Source organism: Lissotriton vulgaris, chromosome 10 (genome assembly GCF_964263255.1).
Source record: "Lissotriton vulgaris chromosome 10, aLisVul1.2, whole genome shotgun sequence".
Classification (NCBI taxonomy): Eukaryota; Metazoa; Chordata; class Amphibia; order Caudata; family Salamandridae; genus Lissotriton; species Lissotriton vulgaris.
In genome coordinates this window covers 187,009,543-187,031,230 of record NC_141698.1, presented here as the reverse complement: position 1 = coordinate 187,031,230, position 21,688 = coordinate 187,009,543, and the positions used below count along the sequence as shown (strand labels likewise).

Here is a 21,688-nt window from a genome sequence, read left to right as displayed (position 1 = left end):
ACGCACATGCGATGTGTGCACCTTCAGAGTGGCTGTGTGCACAACATATGCTTATTCTTTAACAAGAGCAGGTGGCACAGATAACTTATCAGCAGTAATAATAAAAACAGCTATTCCCCTTGGAACAACTTGCTCCACCTGCTTTTTCAAACAAATTCTCCTGAAAAGAGCTTCCTAGATTGCTGGAAGGGGCAGTCCCTCGAATCTGGGGTACACCTCCTCCACCTCTGGCCAAGTTCGACCCCCCGCCCCACGTATGGAGCTCTCCCTTCATTGTTTACCTCCTCTCTTTCATCACTTCTCCCTTACCCTCCCTCTATTTCATGCTAGAGGCTTCATGCGAGCCTCAGCAGGTGAAACTCTGCTTCTGTGCCACCCCTGACCTCTGCGTGGGGCTCTTTGCATGTGTGTGGGGCTCTTTGCGTGTGTGTGGGGCTCTTTGCGTGTGTGTGGGGCTCTTTGCGTGTGTGTGGGGCTCTTTGCGTGTGTGTGGGGCTCTTTGCGTGTGTGTGGGGCTCTTTGCGTGTGTGTGTGTGGGGGGGGGGGCTCTTGCGTGTGTGTGGGGGCTCTTGCGTATGTGTGTGGGGGGCTCTTGCGTGTGTGTGTTTGTGTGGGGGGCTCTTGCGTGTGTGTGTGGGGGGCTCTGGTGTGTGAGGGGGGCTCTTGTGTGGTGTGTGTGTGGGGGGCTCTTGTGTGTGTGTGTGTGGGGGGGGCTCTTGTGTGGGTGTGTGTGTGCAAATGCAATACGTCTTGCATTTGCGACAGAGTAAGCTATTGGCATTGTAAATGAGAGTGCCATTTATTTATCTGTTTTCAAAACCAACACATAAATAAAAAGTTTGTCATTTACAATGCCAATAGCTCAAACTTTTCCGAAGGCGAAACCGTTGCATTGTAAATGCTTGTTAGATTTGGTTGGAAGCGCAGCTGTCTGTAAGACATACTGTTACCAGTTCTTTAAAATACAGGTAGAGTTGGGCTATGGCTCCACCCAGAGGAGGATCACTCTCTCGCATCATGCTATTGGCTGTTTGATATACCATGCTGCATTTCCAGGAAGTGCTTTCGCTGGAATGCATGAAGAACTATTTTATATCTAAAAGGGACAGTTAATACTCATGCTGTTTGCCACATTCAATTTTTTTCCCAATACTTTTTGCTGCTTTCTTTCTCCAGCTTTGGCAAAGACATTAGGACTGGCTTCAATGTGTTAAACAGCATTTGTGATTGTTTGCCTTTTTTGATGCGTTTGCACATCAAAACTAGACCTACTGGCTTTGCCAATTATTATTTTTATGAAGCAAACGAAGAAAGAAATTCTCCAGTTGGAGAATAGTTTACAACTTCAGGGGAAACCCATCTTTATCTAAATCTAAAGTGTATGGGGATGTGCCACAATCTTGTTACCAAATGGGAAAGAATGTGTTGTCCTGAAGAAGTTGGTTTCTTTAATCATGACGATTCCACTGAAATGTGTCGACGTTTTAAATGTTGCTGCATGGTACAGAGGGTTCTGCAAATAACAAACATATGACAGTAGTCTAGCAAATGTGATAGAAAATATGAGGTCAAATAAGCTCTGAAATCTGACATTCCCTGCATAACCACATGGAATAATGAGCATTAAAGCTGGTATTTACACCTTTGTTCAAATATTGGAAGCAAAAAACGTCACAGGACAAATATTAATTTGCCACAGGCTGAAAGCATTATTTGTGTCTGGCTTACAACTATAGGTAAATGATATTTGCACTTCATTTGCAAGCTAGTATACCTTACGCACAGCTTTGCCCAAGAAACCTTTACTGTGTAAAATCTGGTGGCGAATGTAAACACAGGAGAAGTGCAAATTACCCTCTACTCCTAATGCAAGTTTGTACTAAATAGGACACAAATCCAATTGTCACCTGTTTCAACACTAACTCGTGATTCCAAAGGACCGTGGTAAACCTCAACTGTCGTCAAATACCACGTTCCAACCTATAATATTCATACAAGCGTATGATGCAACAGCATTCACTGCACATCCACAACCCCATGCACAAATACACGCCACAGTTTTCCTACAACAGAACGCAAAAAATCAGAACTTTGATCACAAACCCAACACTGCCTGAACATGCAACTAACTAACTAGCTACTCTGGCACCGAACACCAGCTGACTACATATGCTACCTAAAATACGTATACATGTGCCAGGCAGAGAACACATGCACTGAACAAGATGAAAGAAGACACCACTGCTCCAGATCTCCTGCTTCACATTGCAAAACCAGCCCAACTAACCCTGATACACACTACTAACAAAGGCACATTCTTTACCCTACTGACACCACATTTCCAAAAACCTACTCGTACTCAGTGTGCCGGGGAACCCTTGAATCCATTTGGAAAATTAGCACCAAATTTACAGCAGTCCCACAGTAATACCAAACTGTGTGGCTCATAAATGCCAAAAAATAACAACAGTAATAAAAATACCTTTCTAGGGACATTACAAAGGAAAATATTACTTACCCTATTATTTGTTCAATAATGTCAGTGGAGTGATGGCTGAATATATGTGTTGTGCATTGTAAATGGACTTTACAACTTAGCATCCACGCATTGTAGGTTACGTGGCTCATGTAGAATGTGCATACATTCGTCTGGAAGTTTAATGTAACCAAAGTCTAGGACCTCAGAAGCCAGATTACTAGGTTGAGCTTACTGAGGTAAGGGTTTCTGAGCTGCCCTGGTGCTGAGTCAGTAAATTTGGTCTCAGTGGAACCAATTCTTGAGGATATAGCAACATTTCCAGTACCATCTAATATCAATACTGTCTCACCCAAGTTAATGCCACCAAAGTGAAAGCCATAGACACTTTCCTCATAACGTTTGGTATTCGAGGCAGTCGACGAAAGGAGAAGGCAACTATTCCTGACAAATGCATCCATATTGCATTTCCCATGGACACAAGACGAAGTTTTGGCATTTTGCACGGTGGTGAACAGATCAACTGCAGTACCAATCACCAGGGTACACTTCAACAGTGGCCCAGCAGTGCTGAATTTACCCCTGACAGTTGTTGGCCCCTGATCACAAGGAGCACCTTTATGGATCGGGCCAGCCAAACTACCTGCTCTGCATCCAGCCTGCCCAGTCTGGGTAACAAAGAACCAGCTGTGCTCCCTTGTGACCCTAGCCCCTGATTGGGAGCTCTCGGACTTGCCAGCAAGTCCCCTTGTGTAGCCTGTCTTTAGCCCCTTCGCCGCAGGGCTAATTTCTCCTCAGCACTGGGTGGAGGGGGGCAGCGCGCAGCGCCATGGTGCTTGTGACGAGCTCGGCTCGTCACGGTGGGCGGTGGCGCTGAGCTCGTCATGACCACGCCCGTTTCCACAGAACGTTCAGCAAAGCAGGGGAATTATCCCCACGTGTGAGCACCGTGGCGGTCATGACGAGCTCAGCTCATATCTTGAGAGAAGTCCAACTTAATTGGCAAATCTTCACTGAGTGGCTGCCTCGACATCTGGATCAATGTTCATGCTCTCCTTATCTGGAGGAGGAGCATCCTCTCTTGCCGGAGCCGAGGTTCTCTTTGTACTTGTGTGCACTACTAGAAAATCAGCTGGAACTCGACACCCAATGTAAACTGTGGTTGTCTCGAACCACCTTGTTTTTTTCCAGACAAATGGGTGATAACCTAAACTTGACTGGCGGGGGTTGGGGATCGGGTGGATGGAGGGGTGGGGGTTGTCCCTCAAGTTATCTGTACTGTATGTCACAGTGATTTATTGCCAGGGCAAGTACTAGACAGACTTTGATTTCAGATGGGTTTGATTAAAAAGATTGCCCTCCTTTTCAACCACATGGGCATAACATTGTGGTACTGCACTACCCTCTGTATCACTGAATGGTAGGGAGTGGTGTCATCTGTTGGGAAGCCTTAAAAAGATAGGTCTCTAGGTCAGAATCATCTTGAAGGTCAACATGGCAATCCTTCCAAGGGACATCTCTATCCCAAGATAACTTGGGAAATATTTGTCCATATGAACAAGACTCTTACAAACACACCTACATAAATAGGGTGTTACATGCTTTTTTCCTACCCGACTGCTCCATATGTGCCTACCTTTTGTAGATATAACCTTACAAATACATTTAGGAGGAAAATGTAATCCAAATTTTAGCAAATACCCGACAACCTTTGTGGATTTTCCCAATATTCGCAGTGCGCACCCCCGACTTTTCTGTGTTCCTAGCCTAACTATTACACCTGGGAAAAGGTAGAGGTATGGATCAGGAGTACCATAAAGGCTCCCTTGGTCTGTATCAGTGAGGTGTGAGTGGACCGAGGACTGTGCTGCCAGGGAAAGAGGCAGTGGCTGTGCCCAAGGAGGTGCTAGTGGTGGTGCGGAAGGCCTAGGAACAGTGAGCTCTGGTGGTGCACTGGTAGGTAATCTTCTTAGAAATTGGAATCAAGTGATCTCAGACCCTAGGGGCAGATCTGAAGGTCAGCGCAACTTGTGGATCGCTAGAAGAATCTATGCCCGACTCTCTCATCTTAACGTAAGGACATTTTTTAGGTCAATCCCTGGGGTTGGGGGTTGACCTTCGAGTGAACATGGTGGAATGTCCGTCAAAAACGGTCGCTCCCCAAGCCCCCTGGTCTCTCCTGGGTATCGTTGTTGTTGTTTGCTCGCATTTCTTTGCTGCCTTTAATATAACTGTTGCCTGCTTCCTCATTTGTGCTTTGCTCGCATTACCTCTTGCCATTGTTTACATTGCTCGCATTGCCTTAAAGAGTGTCTGGGCCGGTTTATGTCGTAGCGCTCGCATTGCATATTTGATTTTAAATAATAGTGCCTGATTGTGCTAGTGCCACTGCCCACAGTGTAATTCAGATTTGTGCCCCAACCTGTTCCGGTTTCGCTTTAGCTGCCATTTTGTTGTTGTTGTGCCTCGGAGCCTGTCCTCTGCACCCCGCTCCCGCCTCCCAGCTGCTCCTCCCTCCCACTGACTGCTAAGGCTCGCCCCGTCTTTGGAAGCGCTGTGACCGTCCTGACTCCGTCAGAAATGGTCGCTCCCCACACCCCCTGGTCTCTCCTGGGTATCGTTGTTGTTGTTTGCTCGTATTTCTTTGCTGCCTTTAATATAACTGTTGCCTGCTTCCTCATTTGTGCTTTGCTCGCATTACCTCTTGCCATTGTTTACATTGCTCGCATTGCCTTACAGAGTGTCTGGGCCGGTTTATGTCGTAGCGCTCGCATTGCATATTTGATTTTAAATAATAGTGCCTGATTGTGCTAGTGCCACTGCCCACAGCGTAATTCAGATTTGTGCCCCAACCTGTTCCGGTTTCGCTTTAGCTGCCATTTTGTTGTTGTGCCTCGGAGCCCGTCCTCTCCACCCCTCTCCCGCCTCCCAGCTGCTCCTTCCTCGCTCCGCCCCCCTCCACTCTCCACTTATGTCAGATGCTTTTGCGCGCAGCATTCACGTGCAGCGATCGCGCCCCATGCGCACCGAAGGTGCGCCAAAGGTAAGCCCGTCTACGCCTGTCCGCGCCTGGACCGCGCCCAGCGCCAGACCCCCTGGCCCCCGCAAAATCCAATCCACCGCACAACGTACGACATCGCAACCCTCTCTGCCCTTAACCCCGGCCGATCCCCAAACTGCTACCAAGCCGCCCCAGGACAATCCCATGGACCCTTCACCTGCCACTCCTGCAAATTCGACTGCATCAAGACTCACATCAAATCCACAAACTCCAAACAGAGCTCCAACACTAACCACCTGAAGTGCATCCTGCTCAACACCCGCTCGGTCCACAGACATGCCACTGACCTCTGGAACCTACTCGACACCACATCGCCGGACGTTGCCTTTCTTACAGAAACCTGGATGAACGCCTCATCAGCACCCGACATCGCCATAGCCATCCCGGACGGCTACAAGATCATCCGAAAGGACCGCATCAACCAAACAGGAGGAGGAATCGCCATTGTCCATAAGAACACCATCCGCATCACGACCTGTTCCGACGATAACCTTGCAGCCGCCGAACACCTTCACTTCCAGATGCACACCGACCCCAATACCACACTCAGAGGCACCCTCATCTACAGGCCGCCAGGATCCCGCACACAATTTAGCGAAGACATCACCGACTTCATCAGTCCACACGCCCTCCCCTCCGAGGACTACATTCTTCTGGGAGACCTCAACTTCCACCTGGAAAAGAACGACGACAGCAACACCACCACCCTTCTGGACAACCTCGCCAATCTCGGACTCAAACAACTTGTTAACACCCCCACCCACTATGCCGGACACACGCTCGACCCAATCTTCACCTCCAGCAAGCACATCTCCTTCAATCACACCACAGTTCTCCATTGGACAGACCACAGCTCCGTTCACTTCAACTACGATAAGACTACGGCCCACAACCACCCACAACCAATTCCCCGCAGAAACTGGAACAAAATTGCCACCGACCAACTTTTCACATCGCTTCACCAAAACCCTCCTGCTAAATCGTCGGACCCAACCCTTGCAGCCACCAACCTCACACAATGGATCACCCACAGCGCTGATGAACTGGGACCCTTGAAAAAACATCACATCAAGCAAGGTAGCAAAAAAGTCCCCTGGTTCAACGATGACCTCAAGAAATCCAAGAAGATCTGTCACACCCTCGAGAAAGCCTGGAGAAAAAACCCAACCACTGACAATCTGGCCACCTTCAAGAACGCCACCCGCAAACACCACCAGCTGATCCGATCCACCAAGAAATCAACATTTAAGGATCGACTCGACAACAACGCCCACAACAGCAAGGAACTATTCAACATTGTCAAAGAATTTACCAACCCCACCGCAAGCACCAACAACATCACTCCATCCCAAGACCTCTGCGACTCCCTAGCCTCATTCTTCCACAACAAAATCGCTGACATACATAACAGCTTCGAAAACCAGTCCGGAGACCAGTCCACCACTCCCACCTCCAAACTAAAACCCCCCTCCCCCAATCACCACTGAAGACACCATCCGCCTGATGAACTCCATCCACTCAGGATCGCCAACCGACCCATGTCCCCACCACATTTTCAACAAAGCAGACTCCATTATCGCACCCCATCTCCGAGACGTCATCAACTGCTCCCTCAACTCCGTTACCTTCCCGAAAAGCTGGAAACATGCCAAACTCAGCGCCCTTCTGAAGAAACCCACAGCAGACCCCACTGAACTTAAGAACTACCGCCCCATCTCGCTCCTCCCATTCCCTGCCAAAGTCATTGAGAAAGCCGTCAACAGTCAGCTTGCCGCCTTCCTCGAATCCAACAATTCCCTCGACCCTTCACAGTCCGGCTTCAGAGCCAAACACAGCACCGAGACCGCCCTCATCGCAGCAACAGACGACATTCGAACACTACTGGACAACGGAGAAACAGCTGCCCTCATCCTACTCGACCTCTCCGCTGCCTTCAATACAGTCTGTCATAGCACCCTTATTCAACGCCTCAGCAACATCGGAATACAAGGAAAAGCATTAGACTGGATCATCTCGTTCCTCGCCGGAAGAACCCAGAGAGTCCGCCTCCCCCCTTTTAGATCAGAGGCCACCGAAGTCATCTGCGGCGTACCACAAGGATCATCACTCAGTCCCATCCTCTTCAACGTATACATGAGTCCCCTCGCATCCATTGCGCGCCAACACAACCTCAACATCATCTCCTACGCAGACGACACCCAGCTGATCCTCTCCCTCACCAAAGACCCAAACACCGCCAAAACCAACCTACACGAAGGGATGAAAGAAGTAGCCGAGTGGATGAAGAACAGCCGTTTAAAACTGAACTCGGACAAAACTGAAGTCCTCATCTTAGGTCCATCCCCCTCCGCCTGGGACGACTCATGGTGGCCACCGGCCCTGGGAAACGCACCCATACCTACCGACCACGCACGTAACCTGGGCTTCATCCTGGACTCTTCCCTCTCGATGACCAGACAAGTCAACGCCGTTTCATCATCATGCTTCAACATCCTACGTATGCTCAAAAAAATCTTCCGTTGGATCCCCATCGAAACGAGAAAGACGGTCACCCACGCATTAGTCACAAGCCGACTGGACTACGGAAACACCCTTTTATGCCGGAACCACAGCCAAACTTCAGAACAAACTCCAACGCATCCAAAACGCCTCAGCCAGACTCATAGTAGACATCCCCCATCAAGCTCACATTTCTGGTCCCCTGAAAGACCTCCACTGGCTTCCCGTCAATAAGAGAATAAGGTTCCGTCTCCTCACCCACGCACACAAAGCCCTCTACGACTTAGGACCCGAATGCCTCAACACGCGCCTGTCCTTTTACACCCCCCACCCACCAACTATGATCGTCCAATCAAGCCATCGCCGCAATTCCACGCATCCATAAATCCACCATGGGGGGAAGATCCTTCTCCTACTTGGCGGCCAAATCCTGGAACTCTCTCCCCACCCACCTTCGCCTCACACAAAACCACCTCTCCTTCAGAAAACAACTAAAAACTTGGATATTCGACAAATAAAATACCCCCTTCCCTCAAGCGCCTTGAGACCCTCCGGGTGAGTAGTGCGCTATACAAATGTTTAACTTGAACTTGAACTCTCATCTTAACGTAAGGACATTTTTTAGGTCAATCCCTGGGGTTGGGGGTTGACCTTCGAGTGAACATGGTGGAATGGAGGCTTAGATTTTGTCCCGGGGCCTTTGCACTGGCACAATGGAAGTTCCTCTGCCTCCAAACCGTTGGAGGACAAAGACTCTGGGTTTTGCTCTCCCTGCACTGCCTGAATACCTGAATGTTTAGGCTGTTCTTGCTAGGCGCCAATGATGTCCTCAGATCTGAACAGGGTCTGATGTCTCGGGTGAGTCTTGATGTTGCATCTTTTGGTGTTGTCCGCACCAGTAAAGGATGGCCTTGTTGCACTTGAATGCCTTACACGCTGAGCGGGTTGATTTCCCATGCTCTGAAGACAGGGGCTACAGACCCTATGCTGGTCAGACCAAGGAAATCGGAGTTCCATTTAGAACAGAATTGGAAGGGTATTCTCTCCACAACACGCTCCGACAACTGTGAAACTCAATGCAACCTGAGTTTCCTCTAGAAAGCTACATAAATGCTGCTTGAATTCAATACCTACACGGTCGCTGATCCAATGTTAAGTTCGTCTATCACTGTGGTAGAATTCGCAATGACTGTCACTGAAGGTCACGGAAAAGAGGTCATCAGTCACTGCGCTGGGGCTGAAACATCCCAACCTGATGGCAGAAAAAAAACTAAGGGGGGTCTTTGTCCTGTATTGAGGGCTAAGCAAGGTATCTTCTGCCTCAAAAGTTCTCATAAGAAAAACAACTTGAAAAGGTCAATGGCCACACTAGGTTACAGAAGTATACAGAGCATGTGTATGCAGAGCAAACTATGCTATGAACATTAATTTATCAATGGTAAGAAAACTGATAACCAAAACCACATTCATGACATTTGATGGACGTTAAACCAGAAACTAGTAGTTGACAACACTAGCTAGACATGTATAGGAGCCAAGTGAGCAAGGCAGAAAAGGGAGATGGGTTGTAGCGATTGCCAGTGGTTAGACAAATTGCAAGTATTCCACCCATCACATGTGTTTGATGCAATGCCCTAAGTGGAAAGGGTTTGCTCAGACGTGGGTCCCGTTTTCACTGTGCCACTAAAAGTAAGCTATACCCAACTGTTGAGCCCCAATCAAGGCGAAACCAGTCTTTGTTAGCTTGCTATTTTATGTTCTGTGTATTTGTAAAGAACACTATTACCTGTGAGGGTATCCTGGTGCTGAACTGGTGTGTGTCTAGCCCTGCTATGGTAGGGTAGTTAATTGATCTGCTGGGACTTCAGCTTCTTGCTGAAATCAAGAAGAGAGGAGGAGGGAGGAGCTACGACACCAACCAATATGGCCGCATAGTCTCCCGGCTCCGCTGACCCCCGTCCAACGCTCGGCTATCCTGTCGAATATCCTGATCTCCTGCCCCGCATTCGTGTGGGTGAACTAGTCGGCACCCCGATGGTGTGATCACGGAATTTCTCTGATGTTCTGGGGCTAAGTAACATCGAAAATGTTTTGAGGCCTAACTCAGACTGGAAGCCGGGGTCTCGATTGCTGGTCTACCCTGGTCCAAAGTGAACAACAATGGACTGCTGAGGGTGGTCGGGTCCGGTCCCTGGAACTTTTGAGATTTTTTTGGACTGCTTTGCAACCATCGGCCGCCTGGCGCTATACCTGAGGTGAGGTGCCGGGTGGCGCGCGGCGCTGAGTCGCGGGGGGCCCCGGCCCGGAGGCCCGGCACTAGCATCTCTGGCGCCCCGGGGTGGGGATCCCGCCGTGCGTTGCTGCGTGCTGCTGGCCCGTCCCTCACGTTTTCATTTGTTTCTATGGCCTTTTTTCACTTCTCTTCTCTTTCTTTGTCTTTTTCTTTTCCGGGTCAGTGCAGTGGGTTTCCTTTGGTATCAAACACTGCTTTTTCATCTGTGCCTCAATTTTCGTGGTGTTCTCTGGGTCTTAGGGCAGGTGACTGCAGGCGCGAATTGATCGTAATATTCCTTCACATCCTGTACCTCTTGCTTCTGCGCCATTGATTCGATCGCTTACTGTTTACTGTGGACATGCTTACTATTCTGCCTGCCATTTTTCGCTGCTAGGAAATTGTTCAGCACCTGATCCTTCCATCCTATACTATAAAATGAAAACCTTTTATATCCTGTTTTCCTAATTGTGCTGCTTAGTGACCAAGAGTACGCTAGCATGGAGATTCTGCTCCCCGAGGTGCTGCATGTGATTTCAAATTGCTCTCTGCTACTCTAACTGTTTAGCGGCCGGCCCGGGGGTTGTAGGCCCATACTTGTATTTGGTTGAAATGTCAATAAAGGTTTTCAAAAAAAAAAAAAAAAAGAAGAGAGGAGGAGGCTCAGATGTGGTGTGGTAGGCTGTTCACGCTTAAGGAGTTATGTAAGAGAACACCCGTCCTCCTGATCTAGTTCTGTGTATGCATGGGATGCGAAGCAGCGGTGTCTGGGTGGTTGTTGGAGGGAGATACAACTGTTCAGGTAGGTGGAGCCAAAGTCTAGTACCTTGAATGTGCATATGTTTCAGTTCCGAGAGGATCTGGACTGACAGTTCGGGCTAGACTGTTCTTATTGGAGCAGGGCCATTCTTCCTAACACCTTATTTGGGAATGAGAAAGGACGATAACACAAAGTTCTAGGAATATGTCTAAAATAAAACTTATCATTTTATAAATTTTACAAAACTGACAGGTACTTGCTAGGGACACAGACTTACGTATTGGAAACAAAAATGCATCTCGTTCTGATAACTACTCAAGTTCCAATCAAATAGCTTCATGGGAGCAGATAAAAAGAAGGTGCTGTTTATAAAACAAATGTAACTGAAGCTGCATTTACTTCAACAGCTTTTACAGTTAAGAATAGTTCTGAATTAAAATGCAAAGCCAAATGTAACTTGCAGTGAGCCACGTTTAGGTTTTATATTTTGACTCATAAAATATGCAAATATACGTATTTATTCAGAGGCCATGCACTACAATAATTCTTTAATCACACTTTCTTAAACTCCAACTTCTCTCTGTTACATGGTACTCTAAGAACAGCAGGTGTCAACAGTATAGCCAATTAAATGAGTCATGGTGGCATTAACCCGAGAATGAGACCCAAGTTTTAGCTGTTCATTTTCGTCTCATTTGGAAGGAACACAGTCTACCCTGCATCTAGAATTTTTGGCCCTGGGCTAGGTCAAAAATCCAAATTAAGCTTTCATTTGTTGATTTAATCTAATTGTTAAGAAAAAAAAACAGCAGGGATAAGAAATAAATAAAAATAAATTAGCAACATAAAATTGACAAATATCCAAAGGGCTAAAAGTATGAACAAATAAATAACAAGTGAAAAAAATGATGTTCAAAACACATCTGCATTCAGTTTGATAATTTAAACATGTTCTCAGTTTTTTAATCTCTGCTGAAAACATTTAGTGATCAAGACAGGGAGATACAGGTAAACATGCCAAAAAGAAAAAGGGAAAATGTAATATTCCCTGGTTGCTCAAAATTACCCTCACTCATTTGTGGATCAGGATTATGCATACTCAATGCATTTATGATGGGGAATATATGGGTACAGTCACTCAGGGGGGCGTGGCTAAGCACGCAATGGCGGAGGTCGCAATAGGGTAGAGCTCCGTGCTAAGCTCCCCTTCCCTGGGCCGATTCTCCGCCAAATTTAACCGTAGCCGCCCAAAACTGCAGGCGGACCTTCCCAGAGTAGTGTTCGGCATTCTGGCCGACTTTGATATCCGAGACCCGGTGCGGTCCACACCGGCCTTTCCTACAGCCCTCCTGCGGGACTTGCTACTTCCCGACCAGCGGAGAGATTATGAGAGGACGCGGCTCAAGCCCAGCACCCAGGCCTCAACATACGACTCCCACTCTAGAATGCGCGGCCTCCCTGCCAGCTACCACCGAGCCAAGGGAGCCCTCTGATGTCCCTGACCCTCCCTCCACCTTACTGTTGGACACCTACGGGGGACCCGGCTTGGGAGAAGAGCGGACGCCCGGCCCCAACGCCGCGACTGCCACGCTGCTGAAAATCCGGCCTGTCTGGCTGCCTGACGACGCGCCAAGTGACGACGCAGCTCCCGAGGCATTACTGGCGAAGCACCGGTGGGTTGGCGAGCCGGCCGACGGAGCCCCCCCTTCGCACCTTGCCGGGAGACCGGACCCACCCGGTAAGACCCCTCCGCGCCTACCCGCGCTGCCGCGATAAGCGGCGGACACTGCAGGGAGCCTGTGACGGACACTGGGGCCCACACGAAGAAGCTGCCGAACACCTGTTGGAGCTGCTCGCTCATTGCTAGACACGCACTCTGCTGATGGCGACGCTGCCTACCTACACGTGCTGAACGACACGTAACTACTTTGGGCACTCCAGCCGTTTTCTCGTGTCAAGGGCCCGCATCAGTCCGAACTGCACCAGACGTTCTTACAGATCTCTTGCATGGCTGGCTGCCACCCGGACGGCGGGGGAGTGCAGGAGGGGCCGCGGCTTGGGCCTGGCGCCTGGGCCTCGACGTGGGGCCTACAGAAGGCCTAGTGCTACCTTCCTACCTTTTGGACTCGGACCCTGGGAGCCCACACACCGCTCTGACCCCGGTTCCCCACTGCATCTGGCGCAGCGCGGAGACCTTGCTTCAGGGAGAGACGAGGGCCCGCTCGACGGACCTCGTCCGCCGCACCGACAGAGATCTCAGCCACAGAAGAGACTGCTGGCTACCTGATCCCCCACCTGGCAATAACGTGACCTTCGAGGTGCTGCCGGCGAGACACAGGTGGGACTGCGAAGCCGAGTGCATGACATCCCCCCTTCGTGCCGCACCGGGTGACTGTGGTTGATGGGCGGGGCACTCCCCCCGCGTATACACAGTGTTGCAGCGAGTGGCGGCTGCCACGGACAGCCTGCAGTGGGCGCCGAGACCTACACGCGGAGGGCGCCGGACCTGACGGACTTGCTTTACCTTCCTGCCCATTGGACTCGGACCCTGGGAGCCCACGCGCCGCTCTGGTCCCGGTTCCCCACTGCACCTAGAGCAGCGCGGAGACCCTGCTTCAGAGAGAGGCGAGGACCCGCCCAACGGACCTCGCCTGCCACACCGGCGGCGACCTCGACCGAAGAAGCGACTGCTGGCGAACTGAACCCCCGCCCGGCAGCGGCGTGATCCCACGGGTACTGCTGGTGAGACACAGGTGTGAAAACTGTTAGCCGGGCAATCCTGCACATGTCCGGACCCGCACTGGGACTAGAGGTGCCCCGCCGAAGGGAAAAACTGACAAATCACTGAACAAGATGGCCGCCGGCCAAGTGACCACGAGACTGGACAGCGTGCTAGAAGCTATGGAGCGCATGGAACAGTTGCTCCAACTAACCAGAACCTCCCTGGAGTCCAAAATAGACCGCGTCGCCATAGATCTCACCCACCTGAGGGAAGACCACAGGAAACTGACTGATCGGACCAAGTCTCTGGAGGGAACTGTGAAGGAGCTCGAGCCCAAAGTCGCCCAGACGGACAAGCAAGTACAGGATCTCCTGAACAGAGTAGAGTTCCTGGAGGACCGCACTGAGGATGCGGAAGGGAGGGCGAGATGCAATAACATCAGGTTTGTGGGAGTCCCGGAAAAATTGGAGGGGAATCAACGTGTGGAAGACTGGCTCAGAAACTGTTACCCGAAGGCACACTCTCGCCCTACTTCATAGTGGAGCGGGCGCACCGAGTACCTACGAAGCCCTACACCACAGGCACTAACCCCAGGCCGCTACTCTTCAAGATACTGAATTATAGGGACCGAGACACGGTGCTGAGAGAAACCAGACGACTCGGAGAAATTCGAATAGACAATGCTACAATAATGTTTTTCCCGGACTACACTGTCCAAGTGCAACGTCAAAGGCACAATTTCTTGGAGGTAAAACGGCGACTCCGCACCGCAGGCCTTATGTATTCTCTGCTTTTTCCTGCAAAACTGAGAGTGGTGGCACGGGACAAGACCTACTTCTTTAACACTCCAGAGGAGGTCGGTGAGTGGCTGGATGGCGGTACGGACACGGCACCCAGACAGGCACAGAGTTATGAGGCAAGGCCGCAATCACGCGGGCCGCGGCGCCGCCGCAGGAACAGAGTACAGAAGGCCCAACGCCCGGAGGAAGTGTCACGACACTCTCCGCCGACGGACCAAATGATCCAGGAACAGCAAGATGCGCTCCGGAGAGTCTCCCAATTGAGCAATTCGCCATCATCGGAAGTTATCCCAGACGACGGCCCACAGACAATTCCCAGCGATGATGATGAAGCCGTACATGGGATTCCAGACTCTCAGCGGACCTACCGGACATCACACCGCAGACAGCTGACTTCATTGACAACACACGAGTCATCAGTAAGGAGCCCACCACAGCGGGGGGAATGGCGGCGGGAGCTGGCTGGACGCTGGGGCGCTGCTGATGCCCGAAGCTGCCGGAGGCCTCTTCTTCCCCCCCTGCCTGCTGGCTGGACGGTGGAATGCTGACGCAGTGAGTTTTGCCCCAATCGTGTGGACACAAGCAGAATATGGTGGTGGGGTTGTCTTGTGGCCCTCGCTCCTCCCCCGCCCCCTCTGACCGCAGGCCCCAGTGAACGGGGAACTGACAATGCCAGGGGCCCGGGAACTGTACCCCATCTCCTTTTATTCCCCTACTGTGGCTGGCTGGACTGGGCCCCCCGCGGGACCAGTGGTGCCACATTCCGGTGCACTGACTTTGGCTGCCAGTCGACTATCTCGTATGGCCTGGGGAAGGACTTTGATCTCCTTCTTTGACTAACTATCTGAACCGTCAGGACTGTGATTGGCACACAAAACCCCCTAGACTTGAAAGGTTGTCCCTCTTTATCGAGAGTATGGATGGTGGACCGTTTCGCTACTGCCCTTTTGGTATTCTAGTGGGGCGCACCCACATTTGGTTATTGTTGTTACTTGTTCCCCCCCCCCCCCTTTAATGTCTTCTTGAACTTTGCTGAGTGTATTGGGGAGGGGGGCTGATGTTTATGGACATAGAGGGGAGACGCCAACACTGATAAAATGACTACGATAAAAATATGCACCTGGAATATTAGAGGCATGCACACACCAGCGCGCCGTTATCAAATATACTCCTACTTGAAGCGGCACCAGATACACATTGCACTCCTGCAAGAAACGCACTTGAACAGGGCGGAAGTGGTCACACTGCGCCGCAGGTGGAGGGGGCAACTGTATGCCACTGAGTATTCCTCGTTTGCCCGTGGGGCACTACTGTGGGTGAAACCGGGTACTCCCTTTACAATGACTGATGTCCACACGGACCCAGAGGGAAGGTATGTGTTAGTGAACGGCCGCATTGACGGGCAACCTGTAGTACTGGCATCCGTTTACTCTCCAAACACAGAACAGGGGGGCTTCCTAGCACGCATTTCAGAGAAATTGGCGCCCTGGCATGGAGTCCCCTGGGTTCTGGGGGGGGATTACAACACAGTGCTGGATCCCACACTAGACCGCTCGGCCCCACCCAGGTCTGATGCAACATCTCTGGGAGCCATGAAGGCACTCACCCAGTGTGCGGCACAGTGGGATTTAAAAGATGCATGGCGCGCCCATAACCCTAACACCAAAATATACTCCTACTACACAGGGGCGCACGCGTTACATGTACGCCTAGACAGATACATGGTGTCACCGGAGCTGCTGCCACACATCACGGACTCTCAATACCTTGGCCGAACACACTCGGATCACAATCCACACACGCTGCAAATAGCTTGGGAACGCCCACACCCGCCCATCTCCACATGGCACTTACAACCAGCCCTACTGCTAGATGCCCCCTTTCGAGACTCCCTGCAGGCCTGCGTAGGACAATACTTCACAGACAACTCGGGCACAGCGTCCTCCCCGCAGATCGAATGGGACGCCTTCAAGGTTGTGATACGGGGACACTGCATGGGCACACAGGGGAGCATGCAGAAAAAACTAGAAGCTCACCTGCGCCGGGTGGAAGCTAACTTGCTCCGCTGGGAGCAGGAAGCAGTGGCAGGGACAGGCGACCAGCTAAGCGAGGCCCGTGAGGAACACACAACATTACTGGAATGATTGCGCCACATCAATTATGCAGCACACTCGGCGCGCGTGCACCAGTACAGCGACAAACCCGGGAGACTGCTGGCCTGGCTAGTCAAACAAGAGAACCGTACAGAGCCGGTGTCCGCCATCCGAACGACCGGAGGAGAGGTAGTGTACACTCAGAGTAAAATACACCAAGCCTTTGTACATCACTACCAAGCCTTGTATAGGTCGCAGGTGAGGGTCTCATCGACGACTATAGTGGACTACCTCGCGAATGTCCAACTGCCTTCCCTTACGGACGCGCAGCAGGGGGACCTAGGGGCACCATTCACACAGGAGGAAATGCGCAAGGCTATTTTCGCCCTCTCCAATGGCAAATCACCTGGCCCAGATGGCCTACCTTCCGAATTTTTTAAAGCATGTTCGGACACGCTGATCCCGGAACTGCTTAAAATGTGTAACGTCGCAATAGAAGACTCAGCACTCCCGGCTACGCTTAATGAAGCCAACCTGGTTTCACTTTTGAAACCCGGCAGGGATGAAACATGCATGGGCTCCTACAGGCCTTTAGCCATGTTAAACACGGACTACAACATTTTCACTTCTCTATTAGCCCGACGCTTAGCCGCAGAGGTCCCAACCTTGGTCCATAATGACCAAAATGGTTTTGTACCAGCGAGAAGCACCTCACGCAATATTCGCCGCCTCTTCCGAATACAGGAAGCCGCCACATTGCACTGGCCGAGATCGGGATGTCTGGTCCTGGACCTCGAGAAGGCCTTTGACTCTGTGGAATGGCCCTATCTCGGGGCGGTACTGGACAGATTCGGCCTAGGCGATGCGTACGCGGACATGGTCGGACTACTCTATCAACGGCCCAGTGTCAGAGTGCGAACGGGCAGGTTGCTCTCGGAGGCAGTGCAGGTGCGTAGAGGCACCCGACAGGGCTGCCCCCTGTCACCCCTTCTCTTCTCTCTGGCCATTGAGCCCCTGGCGGCGCTGTTGCGGGCGAGGGGAGCAGGATGGGGGATCCCGCTAGCTGATGGTGTACATATAGTTTCGCTTTACGCAGACGACCTGCTTCTGTCTGTGCAAGACCTTACTGCTGTGCCGAGTGCACTGTCGGAAATTTTCCAGTCATTCGAAGAGGTATCGGGGCTTAAGGTCAACTGGACGAAGTCCGGAGTGTATTCGTTCAGCTCGGACACACAGGAATGCGACGTGAGCCATGGAGGCGTCAGACTAACATGGTATCCCACCACCTTTAAATACCTTGGAATGCACATATACAGAGACACGCTGAACATACTGGAGGGTAACCTGGTGCGCGCTATATCCTCGTTGCGAGCCCAGATGGCCTTCTGGAAGACACTGCCTCTGAATGTGCCCAGTAGGATTGCACTATCCAAAATGAAAGCATTGCTCAGGCTGCTCTATCACTTCGCCAACATCCCACTATATGTCCCCACAAAAATATTCCGTGACCTGGAATCAATGATCCGCAACCTGATCTGGAACACTGGGTGCCCTCGAGTGGCTCTGGCGAAACTCTACTCCCCAACTGCTGAAGGAGGGCTGGCAGTCCCTAACCTGGAGCTGTATTATCTGGCAGCACAGCTACAATGGGTGACACACTGGCTGAGCGGCACACACCTAGATGACACGGCCATCGCTACCTACAAATGGACACACCCGCAAATATGCACATTGCTTCATCCCTTGACTAAGGGACCTCGCCCACTACCTCTTCATGTGGCTGTGGCCAGCAAATGCTTCCTCCGTAGCCTAAAACTGACCCGGGAAGTTAGGCCCTATGCCCCCGCGCTTCCCCTGTTGGGTACCCCCAGGAGGGGCGGAATAGTGACGCCGCGCATTCTAGAGAGCTGGACTGCGGCTGGGGTGGAGACTATGGGCGACCTCTTGGCAGATGGGACCTTGCTCCCATTTGAGGAACTGATGGAGGGCACGGGTCTGCCGGCGGGGCAGTTCCTGCTTCATGCGTCTATACTGCGGGCATACACGGAGTCCTGGGGAGATATTCAGGAAGAACCACCGATACACCACCTAATGCAATACCTGCATGTCATGGGCAACGGTTCCTATATCATCCACTGGCTGGCGCAGGCCCTCCTCATGCACATACAGGTCCACACAACCGGTACGGGACAAATGGGTGGCCGATCGTAGGAGGGATTGGACGGACAAGGAGTGGACCATGATCCTAGCCAGCCCCGTGAATATCCCACGCAACTCCCGATTCCGGACAATTCAATTTTACATACTGCACCAGGCATATTTATCGCCGGATAGAATCAACAGGTTCTTCATGATCAACACCACTACCTGTCCCAGATGCGACCTGCTAGGCGCGGGACATTATGCACATGCTCTGGCATTGCCCCTCTCTAGCCACGTATTGGGGGGAGGTGACATCTCTCCTGACGCGCAGTACTGGCCCAGGGCTGCCGCACACATGGGAGGCTTGCATTCTAGGATTATACAAAAGAACTAAGCTAAATAAGACACAAGCCAGGTTCTGGGATCTAGGCCTCATCACAGCCAAGCGGCTGCTCACCAAACACTGGAAAAGGAGAGAACCACCAATCCCTAAATACCGGTATGCTTCCTTCATTAACTGGGCTAGGGCAGAAAGCGTGGCACTACACCGAGAGGAGATAGCGGGCTTAAGACAATTCCCAATTGCACAACTCTGGGACGACATCATGAGATCCCTCCAGAAGGAGGGCACGATCAGAGGGCTCATCTAGGGATCGCCGCAAGCGGGGAAACACAGATGAGTAGATGTGGAGACACCAAGGTCACAGACAGTGCTCCCCCCTCATGACAGCTCGCCTACCCCCCAGCCGCCCTGAATAATGACTGTACCACACGTCCGACACGCCGGCCGCGGGTCCCGACAGCCACCCACACGAAGAAACATTAGTTCATGACATGTTACAATATCTTCCTGGCCCCCTTTCACGGCGCCGCTCCCCCATGTACACTCTTCCACCCCACCCCCCTCCCACATAAATCCCCCCGTTTGTCTGTTTTGCTTTCTTGTCTCCCATATATAGCCCTTTCTTCCTCAAGCACCCCACCCGGGAGGCACACTCAGACGCCTGAATGGCCACTAGGCCTGACGTAAGTCGCGTCTTCCCAACATACAATCAGGCTATATAATTTATCCATATGACACATCACACGAAGCATTGATAGTCCGTGGGGCTTGGCCGTCCTGAATAGACGGCGTGGACCACGACAAGGATAGACCGAGCACGTGTATTAAATACCCCTATTCCATTGACACGCTTACATGGTCTGTCCGCGAACTTTATGGGTTTAAGCACAGCGGACACTGGAATGTCACTCGACGACACAGCCAACTATTTGGGACACACCGATGAGAACTGTTCAGTTTACAGAGTTACATTACTTACTTATAAAAGATAAAACAGGACGTCATTTGAATGTACAATTGAACTACGAGCATACGTGATACGAAGGATGCAATTAATGACTTATATTCTAGGGTTACAGTTGAAGGAAACGTATACCTTTCTTTTGTATCTATCTACTCTTACAATACACCGTAATGTTGCAGCCGGCCCGCAGGGTTGTAGGCTCCGCTATGTGTAATGCTCTATTGACTACTAATAAACGTCTTACAAAAAAAAAAAATGGGTACAGTCACAAACATTTTACCACCATTAAATACCTTAAATTGTGTTAAATCTCAGAAATATAAAGCAAGAGGTATCTGTTCCATTTTTAACTCTGAATGTCAAATGTTATATACATGGGTTGTCCAAACACTAACAACAAAGGGGAGTTGCCAACATAAAGCATGAAAGGGACTGAGTGCAGGTGGTTGAGGATTTACTTTGGTTAAATGCTCTCACACCGGTGGGAACAGATTATGGAAAGCTGTGAATGATGTGGCTATCACTCAAGTCATGCACTGGGTAGGAGTAAAGTCAGCACTCTATGAGATAACTGGGGTAAGAGGATGTAAGGTGGTGGCAATGGCACAGTCTCAAACAAACGTGACTCTATTACCAGACGACAGTATGTGTGGTGGGATCTGCACATGAGGGCTGAGCCCCAGGAAGTTGCAGCGATACGTCTCCTCGTACTGTTCACTATATGGGATAGTTCGCACACATCCAACAGGTAACATAGCCTATGGGAGAAAACACAAATAGACATTTCAGGCAAACTAGAAATACTCTTCAAAAACACCCTATGTATTGACTTTTCAACTGTACAATAGATTCACGACAAATTATGTCAATCATGTTTTCATCTTCCACGGTCAATCATGTTGTCATATTCCAATAATATAAGCACAAGAAACTCAGACCATGTAATTTCAGTATCTCTCAAGGATGAATGATAAACAATAAAGAAGCGTTGAAGAGGCAATGTTCACAAATTCAGACTGACATTTCTGCCTTTTTCCTAACCCCCCCCCCCCCCAAAACAAATCGAAACTACATTGTCGGGTTAAAGATTTCTCCATCACAAACGCAGGCCCTGTTTCACTTTTTTGCATGTATTTTGCTTATGGACAGTGCAAAACTCTAAACTGTAATCAGTAAAGTGAAAGATTGTGTTGGAAATAGCTCTTTTTCGTGGATATCCCCTCCTTTTTGCCTTCTTCCTCCTGTTTTTTCTGGTTTTAGGACTCTAGGCCCCTTACTACTGCTGACTAGTGTTAAGAGTACAAAAGCTGTACCTCTAAAATGTAATGGTATTTAGTTTCTCCAAGATTGGCCTACTTGATTTACTAGTACATCCCTAGTACAGTGAACCAGGTGTGCTCAGGGCCTGTAAACCAAATGCTTCTAGTGTGCCTGCAGCACTGAGCGTGCCACCCACATAAGTAACCCTTCAATCATGTCTCAGGCTTGCCACTACAGAGCATGTGTGCCCAGTTTTTAACTGCCAGGTCGACCTGGCAAGTACACCTACTTGCCAG

The 21,688-nt window shown here is 50.5% G+C and overlaps 1 protein-coding gene across 2 annotated transcripts in view; it reads right to left on the bottom strand.

Moving 5' to 3' along the window:
• FLCN (folliculin) overlaps positions 1–21,688 on the bottom strand; it is a 232,767-nt gene that overhangs the window by 106,605 nt on the left and 104,474 nt on the right. For both annotated transcript variants that reach the window (XM_086940860.1, XM_086940859.1), the window contains exon 9: positions 20,767–20,890. In XM_086940860.1, coding sequence (XP_086796986.1) covers positions 20,767–20,890 — 124 coding nt within the window. The remainder of the gene's footprint in view (positions 1–20,766; positions 20,891–21,688) is intronic.